At 44.3% G+C, this 17,123-nt stretch overlaps 1 protein-coding gene across 1 annotated transcript; it reads right to left on the minus strand.

Annotated features, from left to right (window-relative positions):
* Positions 1-1,619: 1,619 nt before the first annotated feature.
* Positions 1,620-3,400, minus strand: LOC126042477 (D(1)-like dopamine receptor). The gene has a single exon (XM_049809611.1). It carries the CDS (start codon positions 3,398-3,400, stop codon positions 2,024-2,026), a length of 1,377 nt encoding a protein of 458 aa, XP_049665568.1. The 3' UTR covers positions 1,620-2,023.
* Positions 3,401-17,123: the final 13,723 nt, after the last annotated feature.

Raw genomic sequence — 17,123 nt, forward strand, 5'->3', positions numbered from 1 at the left:
AGGGTTATTCTCTGGACGAGGCACTAGGCATGCTGAATGATAGTTGTTAAATGCTAAGAAAAATGGGTACTCACTAAGAGAAGAAGGGAAATGTACCAATAGGGTCTCAAAGTTCTTATCTGTATGCTTCTTTGCCTTAAAGGAAGTCGCTAAGGATCATTGTATGCAAAAAAGAAAAAAAAAAAAAATCAAACATCTTAAGCTCAATGCTTAAGGAGTTGTGTTGTCATAGTGAAGCAGGACTACAAAAGATCTCCAGAAACCATTACGCTATGCCTCTGCCCCAAGACAGGATTAACAATGCCAGTGTCATTTCTGACATGTTTAGCAATATCGTCTTAAAGACTTTTACTGAGAGAGATGTCATAACCTCCCTAGGCAATCTACTCCAGTGTTTAATTATCCTTATTCTTGCGAAGTTTTTTCCCAAGTCTTGCCTTGGTCTTTCTTACAGTTAAGCCCCTTACTTCTTATCCTGCCAGTCTTGGCCCTGAAGAACACATTACAGTCACACCCAACTAACCATCAGGGACACATTCCTGAAAAGAGCACAATAGCAAAAGCAATTTTTCCCTTAAGAATTAATGTGATGGGGTGAAATGTGTACAGGGACTGAAGAACTACAGATGGTTTAAATTCACAGGGAGCAGGATCACTGGGAGGAAAGTCTGGCTTTTCAGCATGGATCACTGTTCAGAAAGATATCAGCTGTGCCATCTCTGAGAAAACGTCCAAGAAAACTCTTGCAGTGTAAGCATTCTTGATGTTTCTTTCTGGGCAGTTACATCTTCATCATCTTCCTTAGATGAATCAAGGTCAATCAACTCAATCATAGGCGAAGGACAGAAAAACAGGGTAATGATGGTGGTTAGTGGAGCACACTATTAAACGGCCAGCAACAAAACTCCGAAGTGGTGGACAGGTAAGTGGAGGACAGTGAGGTGCCACTGTATTCCCTTAGTATCTGCTGAACCCTTTTACACATACAGAAATGATCGCCAAGTTCGCCCAGTATTTTCTCTCCTGCAAGCCACCCAACACCCATTTGCTCTGCCTTTTGTTGCTGTTCATGTCTACAGGTAGTGAAATGGGTTCAGAGAGATAACCTGGTCACTTTTTATTTTGTGGACCAGCTTGCTTTCTGGAAGGATTAGCTGCCTGAACTAGTAGGAGAAAGGAAGGATTACAGCTGCCTCAGCTAATAGCAGCTTAAATCACTCCGGAGTTGTAGTGTTAGTTCTCAAACACTGTCCTGCTGTAACTTCAGCCTCATACAAGAATACATTTTCTGTCACTCAAGAATGAGGAAGATCCTAGCTCAACTATCATTAAGCCTGGATACCAAAGTTAGGCACCTGAAACTGTGTTTGGGATCCTACAGAAAAGCAACTTAATTTTCCAGGGTTTCGAGAAGTCTTTTGACTCAACATAAGATAGTGATGTTTCAATAGAGCAATTTTTATTTAAGAGCCCAAACACAGATTCAGACATGTAAATCCACCCATGCGGCTTTGAAATAAACACGGAGTTAAAACCATACGCAAACCTCTAAGACCAGAACTATGCACATGTATGATGTGAAACCATGGGGGGGGGGGTGGGGGGGGTGGGGGGGGTTGAATATGGGTTTTAGCAATGAAGCTAAATCTAATAATAAGTTATCTACATAAGATTATATTACAGAGTCTCAAACTATGAGTTGTTTTTATTTTGATCTAATTATCTCACTATTCTTAATAAATATCACAAGTTTGAAGAAGGGGGGTGAACAAGTGCATGGGAAATGTCTACTGACTGTGAAAGAGAGTAAGGGGTGAAGGTGGCCATGGGAAGAGGTTAACGTGTGGCTGCTATATGCTTTTGGAATGGACTTCATAAGCCTGTCACTCCTCTGCGGTAAGAGCAGCAGGTTCCCATCTTTCTGGGATGGGACTTTGTTAGCTGGGGGACGGGCGTAGCTTACGTGGAGGCAGGGTGATCTCTCCCTGTGGGACGGCTGTGTGCGTGAGAAACACGCAATCACTTATCCCTCCGGAACAGGGTGATGAGGTCCCTCACACTGACCAAGCCCTGCATGGGGCGTAATAGTTTCCAGGGTTAGCTCTGCCTTACAAGCCAATTGCAGAATAGCTGGCACCTGACGACTCTTGGGGCTGCTGCCAGGGGCAGCCTGTGTCTGAGAAGCCACAGGCCTCTTCTCCACAGACATCTCCTCACTGCTGTCCTCTCCCTGAAGGCTTACGGCATGGGGTATGGGCTGCACCCAGGCAGCGACGGCAGTAGGGGGTACTGACGACGAGGCAGCTCCTTCCTTCTGGCAGGTGGTGTCATGGTGATAGGAAACCAGCTCATTGCTGAAGTTGACCCTCTCCACAGTGGATCTGGGTGTGCCACAGCAGCAGCACTGGCAGCCCAGGAGGTTGCTGAAAGCCCGCCTGAAGTCTGCGTTGAAAGCATAGATCACTGGATTCACTGAGGAGTTGGCCCAGCCAAACCACACAAAGATGTTGAAGGTGGTTTGGCCGACACAGGGCGACTGTCCTTCGCGGTCTCTCTCGAGCTCGGGCTGGCAGAAAGGCAGCAGGCAGTTGAGCAGGAAGAAGGGCAGCCAGCAGCAGACGAAGACTCCCATTATGATAGAGAGGGTCTGCAGCACCTTGGTCTCCTTGCGCAGGGAACTCCGCAAAGAGGAGGTGGGCTCCTTGCCGTGAGACGGCCACTGCCCCCCCGCTCGCTCGAGGGTGGAGATGCGGCGGATCTGGGCCTGGGCAATTCGGTAGATCCTGGTATAGGTGATGATCATGATGGCCACGGGAATGTAGAAGCTGATAAGGGAGGAGGCGATGGCGTAAGTGCGGTTCAGGCTGACATCGCAGCGGGGCGTCCCAGGCTGCCGGGAGCCCGGGTAGCTCCTGTCCTCGGCTTTATGCCAGCGTAGCTGCACTGGGACGAAGGAGATGAGGATGGAGAGGGCCCAGGCCACGGCTATCATGGCGCAGGCAAGGCGCTGCGTCATCCTGCGCTCGTAGCGGAAGGGGCTGGCGATGGCCCAGTACCGGTCCAGGCTGATGATGCAGAGGTGGAGGATGGAGGCGGTGGAGCACATGATGTCGAAGGCCACCCAGGTGTCGCAAAAGCGGCTGCCGAAGAGCCAGGAGCCGCCGGCCACCTCGGTGACCGCCTTCCAGGGCATCACCAGGAGGGCCACGCAGAGGTCCGAGACGGCCAGCGACAGCACGAACCAGTTGGTGACCTTGGCGCGCAGGTGGCGGAACCGCAGGACGGCCAGGCAGACCAGCGCGTTGCCCACCAGCGTGCCCAGCACCAGGGCGCCCAGCAGGCACCCGGTGAGGGCCCGCAGCGCCCGCGGGCCGCCCCCCGCCGCCGCCGCGTTCCCCATCAGGGCCGCTCCCCCGGCCGCCGCGGCTCCGCCCGCGGGGCAGCGCCGGCCCTGCTGCCCCGGAGGAAGGGCCGGCCCCGCTCCCCCGGGCCCCCCGCGCCGAGGGGGCGCCGGGCCCGCCGGCAGCCGGCGGCGTCCGCGGCCGGGAGGGCGGCCGCCGGCGGGGGCATCTCTGCCCGCCGCCGCCTGCCTCAGTTTCCCCCGCGGCGGCGGGCGGCGGGGCGGGCCGGCTCGGGGCTACTCGGCGGGCCGGCTCGGGGCTACTCACCGCGCCGGCTGCTCGGGGCCGCCCGCCTCCCGCCTCGCCGCGGCTCCTTCCGAGGAAGGGACCGTCCCGCCGCGGCGCCAGCGGGGAGCGGGCGGCCCCTCGGCGGCGGCCGAGCCCCTCGGCGGCGGCCCCGCGTCGTCGCGCTGGGGCAGACCCGCGCCTTTCTGGCCGCAGCGCCGGGACGGGCGAGCGGCAACTCTCGGTGGCCGTGGTGCGCCGCGCGGCGGGGGCCGGCAGCTCCCCGGGCGGCTGGAGGGAGCAGAGGGGCGAGCCCCCGGTCAGACGGAGCTCGCTGGCGGGCGGGGAACGGCGTGGAAAGTCCTCGGGATCGAGCGACCTTCCTCACGGCACGGAGGCAGACTTCCCCCGCGCCCCAGCATGGCCCTGCGGAGAGTCCTTTTTCGGTCTTGGGCTGCTACTTGCCTAAGCGTCGGGGACGAGGATCTGGCGCTTTCCAAGTCTCTCCTCCTTTCGGAGACCACGGCCGCGTTTCAGGCTGCTTAAAGGGCAGGGCAGGGCAGGGCAGGGCGGGGCAGCGCAGCGCAGCGCAGCGCAGCGCAGCGCTTCGCGCCTGTTTACACCGAGAATGCTATCGAAGCTGGGTATTAGAAGCTGTGTTTTCACCAAAGCAGTATTTTGCTCTTCATTTTTCGGTTTGAATTGAAATCCTATGGAAAGAAACCACAAGTGTAGAAACCTAGGACATCCCTAGTTTGGATTTGTTGCCTCTTGGCAGAAGGTTGTTCATGCGTTTCCTCAGGCACAAGCATCCAAAACCTGCCTCTTTATTTTTCAGCCAAAGGTGTTTTCCGGTATATTTCAGCAGTCTTCCCTTCGCTGTTATAATGTTGTCGTAGATGTTGTCGTATAACTGTCCCACATATATTTGCAGCCTACTTTCAATGAAGTATCCTAATGCAAATAGGGTATAATCCTTTATTTTGGAAGAATTTATACGGTAATCCTGTCATGAGAAAAAAGAGATTGGGGCGTGAACAGAAAATACCGACTCATGTAATTGACTAACATGGCAAACAGGTATTTATTTTTAGATCAGGTACTTTATATTTGCTTTCTGCCTCCTAATTAAAAAGACTTCATCCACTAGTGCCAATACAAATAATTTTCAAGCCAGTAAGTATCCGATTTCCATTGTACTGTTATGATATTCTTGGTAATTAGAACAGAGACTGGAAATTTTTTAAACAAATTTTGAACAGCAAAGCTGGCAGCTTAGCCTGTAAAAAATCAACATCTTTAAGGCAAACTAGCTGTACCAGTTCATAACAGATTGTTAACATTTGGTCATGTTTTTTAAGATCCTAGTTGCTTTGTGCCTTGGAGACCACAGTCTTCATAAAGCAGCCCACTGTGTTATTCCTGCTGTGACACTGAAAATTGGAACACGTTTCTTGTTAACGTGCTTGTCTATAAGACTAACTCATAATTCAAACGATTTACCTAGAATCTTCTCTGATAAAATATGTACTTTGTTAAAACAGTAGTAGCTGTCAAAATAACATAGACTGTAAGATGAGAGCCAGCTCCACACCTTGTCTTATTTGGAACCATCTGTATTCCACGAATGTGGATTTTGCCAAACATCTGCAAACCACAGTAGGTCTCCGATTTTCATTCCAATACTAAGGACTAAATCTTAGTTTGTAAGAATTATCTACACACTTGCTAATTTGACTCAATACGTTTACTTTTATTTAACAATCAATAAAATGACCCTGAAGAACAGAAAATATATTTGTGAAGAATTGTAAATGGGACAGTAGATGGAAATAAGGCAAAATAACACTGAAAAGGAAAGAGCAATGCTTTTGCATATTCAGCAGATAGTAGTGCTACAGGGCTCTGTAGCGGAAGGTACCTAGCATTATCCTTATAAAAACAACTGTTTTCAGTGTCTCTGTGTATCTCCAGTTCCCATGATCTCATTATGCCCTACAAATATCTCTAGCTCCTTTTTAGCATGCATTATAAAGGGAAGTGTACGTGATCATGCTGGTTTGTGTGCAGGTTTTGATGCGAGTGCCCTACCTCAAAATTTTGAGGCTGTTGGCTGAAGTCAAATCTGGCTGAGAGGTAGTTGTCTCAAAAAATTAATTTCCTACAGTTGTAATTAAAGTAGGCACCTGGGCAGAAGTCAGAACCCCTACTAATATCCTCACCAATAGAAAGGTTGCAGTGCAGACTCAAACCTCATTAAACACCAGGGAATCCACACAGAGGGAGACATTATGAATGCTCTTATCCTAAAGAAAACATCAACAGACACATTCATCTTCTTCGATACCAGCAGATCCAAATGCAAGATGCAAATGCTTAAGACACTATACAGTGAGTCAGTGGCAAAGACAGGAATAGAAACATTGCCCTGCTCTTATTCCTATATTGGGCACAGTGGAGTGAAGTATAAGCTTATTGGAGAGGGAAGAAAGAGAGACATGGGGGAAAACACAATGCTGTATGAAAAGCTGTGTGTGCAGTGAGTTGGAAATGCTGTAAACTTTGATTTTAAGACCTGGAGCTATTTCTTGAGTTAATCTTACTCGGGATAGAATAGGAAGGGTCTGAGCAAAATAATGCAAAAAATACTGATGGACTGGATAAAATGGTCTCTTGTGACTGCAGAAAATTTGAAAGCTCATTCCATCTGTGAAAAAATAAACTTACCCAGAGAATATACATAAAACATATTGCAATATATAGAATGTCTCTATATTGTACGCTTTCTAAATCCAGTTGCTGTATTCAAAATCTCTCTCCCTCCAAGAAGAGAAAGAAGGAAGCCCGGACAGAGAGACCTATGGAACAAACCAGAATCAGTTTCCTTCTCCCTCCCCTTTCCTTCTCCTTGTCTTACTTTTCCCTTGTAAAACTACCTCATCCTAGACTCAGTGCTCATGCGTTCATAGCACATATTATGATCAAGAGGAGATCTGATTCAGAAACTTAATTTTAAGCCTTTGATGGTTTACTATGATTGCATTCGGAGCTCCTGCCTCTGTCTAGGTCTCTGATGTGCTAGCTGGCTGGACAACTGAAGCAGGTTAAAAGTCGGTTCTCAACGGGACATGATATTTCAACCCAAGCCTCAAGGTGCCTCCTAGAAGAGCACCACAGTTCTCACATCCTGTGCTGTCGTGCTGCAGTCGGCTGGGGAGAATGAGCCTCCAGCCGCTTAATGACAGGGTCCGCGCTGTGCTTGCAAGCTGCGTGCAGGCTAACGCCAAGTCTCACTGATGTTACATGGTCTCATAAAGACAGCGACTGTGGATTTCAGCCACATTTATCCAGTGCCAATCGTTACTGCTTTGTCAAACGAATGTAATACCAACAGTGGTTAATTAAATAGTTCATTTAATTTTGAGATCTTGTCCAAATGGGGGACCATTGTTATAACCAACTTCATGAAGTGGTATAATTTAATGGAATGTGATCACACTGTGAAAAGATGTATTGAGGTAGTGGGAAAATGATGCTCTGAATAAGTTGTCTTCCTTGCAGCTGAATGATACAGTACATGAACCAGACTAAACTGGGGCTTGTGATTACCTTTACAGCTACTTCTGGGGACTGGCACCGTTCACTGGCAGCCATGAAACACGCCTGTAAGGCAAAGCAGTATACAAGATGACTGCAGTAATGGTGGGACTGAGTTGGCTCCTGACACAGCCCATAATTTAGGAGGCAGAAAGATGGTTTTAATGCAATCTTTGCCCTCTTGCAAGTGAAATGTATTTTTGAATTGCGCAGCACAAAAGCCGGCACTTTCTCTGTTGAACAAAGCAACGTGTCCAGCTGCTCTGACAGTGGCTGCCTTTTTCCAGAGAGGCAGAGCACAGTAAAGAGCGTTTTGATTTTACTTTTTAAACAGAAATGCAAAATACATTACATTGCTGTAGTAATCAGTACCTATGTTGTTTTAACCAGTGCTTAATCTAGATTAATCAAGATAATAACAATAATGTGAAAACAAGTCTATAATGAAATGTTGACTATTTCAAAATGCTACCTCTGTATACTTTAGGATACGAAGGCTTCGCTGACTGTCATTGCATTTATAAAACAAGATTTAAATTTAAAATTAAAAAATGCAGTCCATCATATATTTCCAACAGAGTGCACACACAATACTTTGCAGAATGAAAAATTTTTGAAATCCGCTCTTACTAACTGATGTGGCAGAACTATTGCCAAATCATATTCAGATTCCTATAGGAATTAATAATTTGTGCTACACTTCCAAAATAAAGTTATCTGCTAAGGTGGGAATGTATGGTTTGCTTCAGAATATGCACATTTTAATTATTCAGAAAATCAATGTGAGTTTTCCTTACTTTTTTGTCCATGTCCCCACAATGTGTAAATAGTTTTTTGAAAAATGATGTGTGATATTTTCAAAGGGTAGACTGCAAATGGATTTTCTGTCTATATGGGACATTGCTCAGCACTCAGAATTAAGAAGTGCAATTTAATCTCTACTCAAAATGTTTTTACTTTAAAGAGTTTCAGACAGCCACAGCATTGCTTTGTGTTTTGTTTTGCGTTCGCTTATTTTCGAGATTTAGTGAAACAGAGCCTGTCAGCAATCTGGAAAGCTTTCTAGCACCCAGCAGATGTGATACATGATAGCCACTGAATTTTAGTGTTTCACAAGGACCATTTCAATCTCTCATCTTGTTAAAAGTCTGCAGGCAGCCACTGTCGGAACTGGTTGGACGATGTGGTCAGAGAACACAGGAATGACGCACAATTGTTTCTGTCCTGAAGAGATGACCACGCCACTGCCACCAGTAAGGCTTGGTGCTTGGATAACCTGTGTTTGAGGAATAACAAGTTGGTACGCAGAATGTAAGCAAAGGCAGAAGTGATGCCAGGAGGCAGATAAAAGCCTTCTGAAGGCTTCACAACCCTGTATTCACTCTTCTTTCTTTGAAGGTCCCACATCCCTACAATCTATCCACCATGTATTTTAGAACAATCTTTGGATTCCTCTCAAACACATTTGACAGCACAAACTTTCTATTATCTAAGCTAGGTTATTAGCCCATACCGGCAAGCAATGGCAAGCCTAATTTACCCACTTACTGCAAGCTCATGGCTGGACTACAGCATTCAAAGTAACTGGGCATTGATGTTCAAGGACACTTAACAGACGTGAGCACAACAGGTAAGGTCTACACCGCCTACATTGGCTACTTTGGAAATTGATACAGATTCAAGTTCTTGTTCTTTCTCTTCAAGACTTTCCCAGTCTTCATGCTGGTAAAGGCCACATAAAATGTTCACAGTAAAGATCATGGTTAACAGCTACTGGGGAACTGTCTCTGGTCAGAAAAAAAAATCCATCCTGCAAGAGTCGCTTGATTGTAATCTTTACCCCAGAAGCTCCAGCACCTCACACACCTTGCCTCCTAGTGTTCCATGTTTCTTCTCTAACAAAAGCTGAGCAAATTTGTGTTCAAATACGCGCTTCTCCCTGTGGTAGAGCATGACAAATACTAGTTGCACTGGCTATATCTTGAGTGCATGATAGGTACTTCTCATGAGACACCCCAACCATTTAGACTGGGGACAGGTCCCTTTCAGTCTTTCCTTGGCTTTCCATCTATGGAAACCATTGCATGGAGAAGTGGAGGCATGATGTACGATTAGCTCTTAACATTGAGTCAGGATGAAATGAGTTATACCCCTGTAACTCAGAAATCAGAAGTGTTCCACTGTCCCACAATTCAGACATAGCCATTATCTAATGGCCGTGCTTATAGCCATTACTTAATTAAGTACTGTACTGGGACACTGCAGCGATGAGCATAGCACAAAAAACTGTGTAGAATAACTCGGCAACACAAGCTTTCAGTGCTGTCTGGAAAATTGCTCAGGATATGTGTAGGATGCAACACTGCATAACTAGAAGGTGATATTTCTGCATAGTAAATATACGCCTCATTTTTTTTTTTCCTCATTTTCCTCATTCCTTATTCCTACCCATCCATGGTACCAAATGCTGCATGTTGGTTTTTTATAAATAGACAAACTTTTCTTAGTAAATACTTAACAAATGGCCTTAACAAATAATACACTTAAGAAGTTTCTTCCATTTTGCACTGCCTGTGATTAGCCCCAGTCACACTGGCTGTGCCTGGCTGCAGCATTTCCTAAGGGACTGTCTGCCAGTTTAGTGCAGCTTAAACACAGAGCAGTAAATTGAACCCTACCCTTTCCAACCACTCCCTGTTATTCTGTTTGCCCAAGATAAGGGAGACCTATTCTTTAAGGATAAACTCTTGTTTACTACTACTTAGGACCTGGTTCAGCATTCACAAGTAGCACTTTGTAAATTGAGGTAGGCAACTCTTCCTTCCAGCTATTTATTCATGTGTCTGCATCACCCAGCTTCACCCGCTGTGAAACCAACAGAACTGCTAGGACTGTAAAGTAGCATGGCAAAAAAATTAAGGTTTTTTCATCCATATCACTTTCTCAGTCTGATTCATTGCGTTGCCACACAAACAACTGAGATGGCATAACAGCAGGCAGGAGTAGGAAGGTGAATGCCTGACCAGAAGCTGAAACAGAGTAAGGTCTGTTCACACCAACATTACCACTGAAAAATTGTTCACTCATTTGATCTTAAACACCTTGTAACAATTTCCTCAACTTTCTGTGAAAGGTTTGAAAGCTTCTATGCTGGTCATTTTGACTCTTTCAAGTTTCATCTCTTTTTCTTAGTGGACTTCTCTTGCCACTAAATTTAGTGGACAGAATTCCAGAGCGCCCAGGATGTGATGCTCAGTGTCGGCAACATTTTACAGTCGTGCTGTATATATCTACATAGCACCTGTAGGTTCAGGGCAGCATAAAGTCAGATCAATTAGATTATACCTAAATATTTAATACAAGCTTATCTTATGAAGCAAAGAGAATGTATTTGGAGAATACAAAGGCAGACTCCTGTTCTCATAGCCTCCAATGTGCATTACAACGTTGGGGTTTTTTTTTATTTTAATTTAAGAATACAAATCCAATATCACTTGGCAAAAAAAAAAAAAAAAAAAAGAATCCCAAGAATCCACTATTTTTTGCTGCTTTTGCTTTATCAGCCATAGAAGTGATTTTATTGGTGACACAGTGAGCAAACAGAGCACAAGACTGAGACAGGAATTTGTGCTAAAGTTGTAGTCACCATAGGGGAGGACTAACAAATCTTTATCAACTACATATTAACTTTAGAAAAGTAAACAAAAAACTTATAAAACACTTCCATTGCATGTGACAATAAATGTTGGTAGGAAAAGTGCAAAGTAGAGTTCATGCAGTTGAATGAGCTCCCACAAAAATATTTACTGCTGTAGACTAAGGACTGTGCTGATGCCCTGCCTGAAAACAGGAAAGGGTTGAGGCTGAATATGTGATTCAAAATGGGTCTAATTAGTGGATGAAATAAGTAAAGGAAGAACTGTTGCTGGTCCTATAAATACCCCAAACAAACCCAAAAGGGTTAGGTGGAGAATAACTGGCCGAAGTATTCTCAGGGAAAGGAAAAAAGGGCTCAGATCTCTGCTTCATTACAGTGAGTCCCCTTTCACTTCATCCCAGAAATATGCCTCCACTAACACCACAGTTACTGCCTATGAGACTGAGGAATGTGAGCTCCTGCATTGCTTGTTTACCCTCATCTGTTCCTTTTCTTCTGCTTCATCTGTGTCTGTTCTCAGCCAGCTTGCACCTACTCCTCCGGTGGGTCTCAAAGGGTGGATTTGAAAAAAAGGAAAGAGAAAACTTGCAGTGTCTGTGAACACAGCCTGAGGTTTCTGGCAGGCAGAGTGACAGAGCCTGTGGATCAGTTAAGTGTCTAATTAATTAGCTGGAAAGAAAGAGGAAAGTAGAAGCCTTTTGGATCGTAGCGGAAGCAGATTTTTTCTTTTTTTTTTTTTTTCAATTTCTCTCTTCTGTTCTATTAAGAACCAATGTAATTACATTTCTGTTTTGGATGTGGTAATAAATACTTCTGTCTGTTTCTCTCTTAACCTGGTTTCAGATAAGGGTAATTTCTAGGTGACTCTCTGTCCCTATGAGTTTAGTGACATTTAAACCAGGAATTTGGGGATATGTAAGCAGTCTTTATCTTTTCAGTATCTTGATGGTGATATCCAGAGGGTAACAGAAGTCTCTACATGGGTATGTCATCTACATAGACCAGTCTGGCAGTGGGCAACATGGAGGTTACGTGGAAGGAGAGTCTTCCAGTGATTGTCAATAACCTGGAAAGCCTGCTAGCCCCTAGCAGAGCAATGGCAAAAATAGCTTACCCCACTGCAGTGCTCCAGGAGGTTTTGGCATTGTTTGAACCACAGCAAGCATAAGCATACACAAGCAAAGCAACACTGGCTGAATTATCTTAATACAAGTACACAGCATGTTTGATCCACAAGCAGTGTAATTTAGTTGTAGGACTGCGGCACGACTGGGAGCACGCTAAGGAGAAGCTTGCAGCGTGCAGTAGTCTGCCAAACATCGTGTCTCTGAACATCTTAATTAATTGTTAGTTATACTCTGCGATGAAATCTTGTCCAGAAGGCTTTGTATTAAAAGTGCAAACTGTTATTAGTGGGGTGCAAAGATGTTCTTGCCAAAGTAGCATTTCCAAAGAAACGGGAGCCTCTGGAGTGAACTGCCAAAGAGCACAACTATATTGCAAATGGAAGAACATCTGAGGTTTTGGAAGCCCTCTGGGTACAGTTCTTCCTCTATATCGATTTGAGGAAGCCATTCCATATTTTAATTACAGAAGTAATGAAACAGCACTGGGAAACCACCAGCTACATATTGCTTATGTGTGTAACTATTAAATGTGTACTTCAGTTATCAGCATTGGTTGGCACAAGAGGTAAACTAAAATCTAAGTCCTTGCTGTGTTGTTCTTTTGAAAAGGAGAGCCTAGTGATGGGCATTGGCTTATTTTTTGCACTGTTTGTCGGTTCGGGTTTTTTTTTTTCTTTACGGAGTAGTGTTGTTTCTCAGCACTTGGGAACAAATTACAAATTGACAGTTTCCTTGTTCATAATTTCCAGAACTGCAGAGAGTGTCTGATTTGTGAGCTGCAGACGGGAATTGGAGATGAGGACTTATGTAAGAAAAGTCATTCCCATCAGACTAAGGGGCTGTTTAGCCCAGTATCCTGCTTCCAAACCAGAAGCTGGGGCTCTCTTTCCTCTCATTGCTAGGAAAATGCCTGAGTGTCCCTGGGAGCACAAGCAGCTCCATGTCAGTGGCCTAAACTTTGAAACAATGGAAGAGAGCCCCTGAAACCTCTGCCAGAGCAGTGGTGTGCTCTGACTGACTGTACATTGCTGGAAGTCTCAGCCAAGCACTTGCCCAGTTTCCCCTTGAATCCCTGCAAATGTTTTGCATCCATAGCACCTAGCTCCCAAAACTTCCCCTCTCACTCTTTCCTGGGAGAATGTCCCTTGCTTGTGTGTTGCCTGTGCTCTCCTGTAGACAGTGCAGATGGGCTTGTGAGATTGATTTCAAACAAGCTAACTTGCCCTTTAGAGATGTTATCTCTCTGTTGCCTATAGAGGGGACCTGTAAAAATGCTTAAAAATAGGGAGGATGAGTCTGGTCCTTGGACTCTCCATCTTTTGGCCTCAGTACTGGGGTTCCCTGAAGTCCCTGCACAGCAGCCATAAGGAAAAGTAAGTATATCTCACCCCTCTGTAGGAAATTACGTTAATGACACAGAAGCAGATCACCTGTCTCCTCAAATCATTTCCTATTCTTTCCCTTGAAGAAACACAAATACAGGAGAGAGTAAGACTGGCTGGAGCTTAGGCTACTAATCTACTGCGGTAGATAGCCCTGGCCAAAACAGTTGTCATCATTTTGGAGACAATAGGGACATTCTCTTTCCTTCTCTGTTACATAAATAAAATTATTTTTAACAATTTCAGGCTTAGCACTTTCAGTAGCCATTTTGATGTTAACATTTACTGGTTTATTAGGTTTTGTGTGCAGGCATTCAAAATACAAAGCTGCATCATCTTCTTGATGGCGAAGTGCTAGTCATAAGAAAAGACTTAGGAGTTTACTTTTCTTAGATCAGTTTTCTCAAGTTTCATTCAATATCACAGCTGGCTGGCAATTGCATTGGGATATATTAATGCTAGGGCTAGTCCAAGAAATCTCAGCTATCTGGCCCCGAAGAGGAAAGATGGATCCTGGTTTATGGCAAAGGCTTGCTCTTGAAGAGAGTCTACCAGCATTTGACGAGCAGTCTAGGTAAACATACAGTGTTATCGCAAAGTAAGAATGTTTATGGTTAATATTAGGTTGCAGGGTTTTCGATCTAAATTCACTGTGCTAAAATGATGGTCAAGAGAATTGTAGCCACAGCCCTTTTTTTGGTTTTTTTTTTTGTTGTTTTTTTTTGTGGTAGAGACCAGTCCTGACAGACCTTTGAACTTAACTACTAGATACTTTTGCTCAAGGTGTTAAATATCTGAGGTTTTTAAAATTTCACACTAGACCTGAGCCCTCATGGAGATGTCAGTTTGATGGGGAAATCAGATCACTCCATTCTGCATTTCAGCAACAGGTTCTTGCTTCTGAATGAATGCCTTACAATTTTCTCCATACTGCCAGTAGCATTGTGTGAGCCTCTAGTTCTGCAAGGACCACACACCAAAGGACACAGAGTTCACAGCCATGTGTTTTTAGCGCTGCTTACAGTATACCTTGTCGTAAATGTTTGCAAGATTACACCCTTTGCCTGCGTTCACAGCCTCCTTGAAAACTATTGCCTGACTTACGTGTTATTGCAGAATATTCCTTATGCTTTAAACTTGGGAATAAAAAATGGTCCGTATTGCTAGAATCCATAGCTGGATGGGGCAATACAGATCAAAATGGAAACCAGAGCTGAAACTAGTGACCTAGAATTGTGCTAATTATGAGAGATGTGTGACATTTCCTAAGTCTTCAGACCTCTGAAAGGGTGCAGTTATAGACAGGGGCTATTCCTAATGAGGGATGGTATTGAAAGGTCAGCCATCAAAAACAGTCAAGGATGCAGACAGGTCTAGTTCTCTGTTGCTGATACATTTAACCAAGAAGGCTGCCTCTCTCAGGCATCAAGTCTTGGTCACTGTAGCATGCTATAAATCTCTGGAACAAGGGGGCAGGGTTGCAATTCATGCAAACCTTAAGTAAGGAATACTGAAAAGCCTGACTTGTTCCTTACATGATATTTTAATTGTAAACTCTTCAGAACAAAGTCTACATGTGTTATTTATTTGTATGCTGTCTCAGTGAGGACTTGTTTAGCTGAAAATTGTACACGCTGCTTGTAATATAAAATAATGAATCCAGTGAAGATTGCTTCCTTTCTCTTTCAATGACTAACAGTGAGAACAAACTAGCCAGATTCCTCTCACTTAGCTCCTGTTTCATATGTGTTCTCTTGCTACCACCCCAAAACTGGCACAGCATTCAGAGCTGACAGCCTTTTAAGGTAGAAAAGATACTGCTCTCTTCTTTCTGACATCCAAAATGCCTGGAGTATCTTCTCCATAGCTGAGATATTTTATAAATTGAGCTAGGGGCTTTGTTACTGCAGAAGAGTTTTTGGCGAAAGAAAAAGAACTCAGCTTCATGTTTATGTAATGTGACTCACTCTTTCTTCACAGAATCTTATTTGGTAAAGTTGCCTCCTTCATAAGGGTCACCTTAGAGAGCCAGGAGCACAAAGGATGTATGTTATTATATGCAAATTGCCCTAATCATCAGTTTGAGAACAATACAAAATCACGGCCTACTAATTTATTCACAATATTCAACTAAGCAGCTGTTTTCTCTTCACTAATAAATTATGCCATTTCTCATGTGAGTATGTCTAAAACATTGGATACTAGGGATCTCACTCCCAGATCAGAACTATAGTATAAATACTGTCATTTTTAACAGTATCAGGCACCGGCACAGTTACTGTATGGTGTGATTAGGGGAGAATCCCGTGTTGTAATTTCTTCAATGTCAAGGTGAAGGTAGGAAGTTCCCACTCTGGCCAGTCATTCCCAACCTCCAGCCAGAGTGTAACTCAAAATGTATCAGTGAAATGATGTGGGATTTTGATTTTCTGAACCAGATGATTTCACAGGATCTTCTGTAATAATTGTAACATGGAACTGCACTCTTGCAAGGCTCAAAATGTGTTTCTCCACTCCTAGTTCTTTCAGCAGCCCTGCTCTTAAAATTCCTGGATTTTATAACCACCTATCTGCTGTTTAGCCCCCACTTCTTCCCTGTGGATTGCCGACAACCCTCTACAGACTCCAGATTACCTGCTCATCCTTGCTTATACAAATCAGAATGAGCTTTCAACGTGAAACTAGTTGCCAGGGGGAGCATGCAATTTTCTGTGAATTATCACCTTGACTTTCAGATACTTGGCTCAAAGCTGTTTCATTATCAGCTATGTGCGAACTGTATAATGCATATCCCTGCTAATCACATCTTTAATTCTTTATTTCATTGAGGTATTCCCCAGGATTGGGCATTTCTGGAAAATACAATACAGAGCTTCAAAATCCTCATTCAGCTCTAAACTGAATCCCACAGGAGTGATTTAAAATCCAAAATATTATCAGGAGATCTGTTTTTTTTAAAAAATATATATATGTAAGATTAGTCTGCCTGTCTAACAAGTCCTAGAGGTAGAAATCAATGCAAGTGCGGTGAACCAAGTGGTTTCATTTTGTGCAAAACAACCTGCTGTCCTTTGGAATCCCTGGCATAATTACCAACTATCTCAGCTGCACTGACTGAAATAAGTTCACCATAAGCCAATCCTGTGTTACAATCTCAGTGCCAGTCTTCATTTCGCTTAGCTTGTTTAACATCCGGTACTGTTTTGCAGTTTCTGCATTAATTAAATCACAGGAGTGTATTCAAGAGTGACACTGCCATACAGCATCGCAGGTAAACAGTGAACACTCTTGAAAATGAGCACAAACATATAAAACCACAAAATGCTTCCTTCCTTAAACCTAAAATCCTCACTAGCAAAGGCAGGGAGAGCCTCTATAGCACCCAGCGTGTGCTACAGAGGATGTTCACTCAGCAGGCGTGGTGATCAGACCCCACGTATCTGAGATGACCCGCATCGCAGGTGAGAACAGAAAACCTCCCATCTTAGTTACAGCACAAAACTTAATTAAAAAGCTTTAGTTAACCAAAAAGCTTAATTAGTTCATCTTTGCTAATGGTTTGTTTTGACCAAAATGGCCTACAAAGTGCTCCCACAAGCAGTTCAGCTGGCATATCCAAAGGATAGGTAATCCTGGCAACCTTAACCAGGCATGTTTGCAAGCAGCTGAGACCAATGGTCCTTTACCTGGCACAGCTGTAGCTGGATGAGGCTGCATGCCTGCTATCAAGATA

This window comes from Accipiter gentilis, chromosome 9 (genome assembly GCF_929443795.1).
Source record: "Accipiter gentilis chromosome 9, bAccGen1.1, whole genome shotgun sequence".
Classification (NCBI taxonomy): domain Eukaryota; kingdom Metazoa; phylum Chordata; class Aves; order Accipitriformes; family Accipitridae; genus Astur; species Astur gentilis.

Coding starts and splice junctions, on each gene's coding strand:
- LOC126042477 (XM_049809611.1), bottom strand. CDS start 3,400: ATGGGGAACGCGGCGGCGGCGGGGGGCGGCCCGCGGGCGCTGCGGGCC.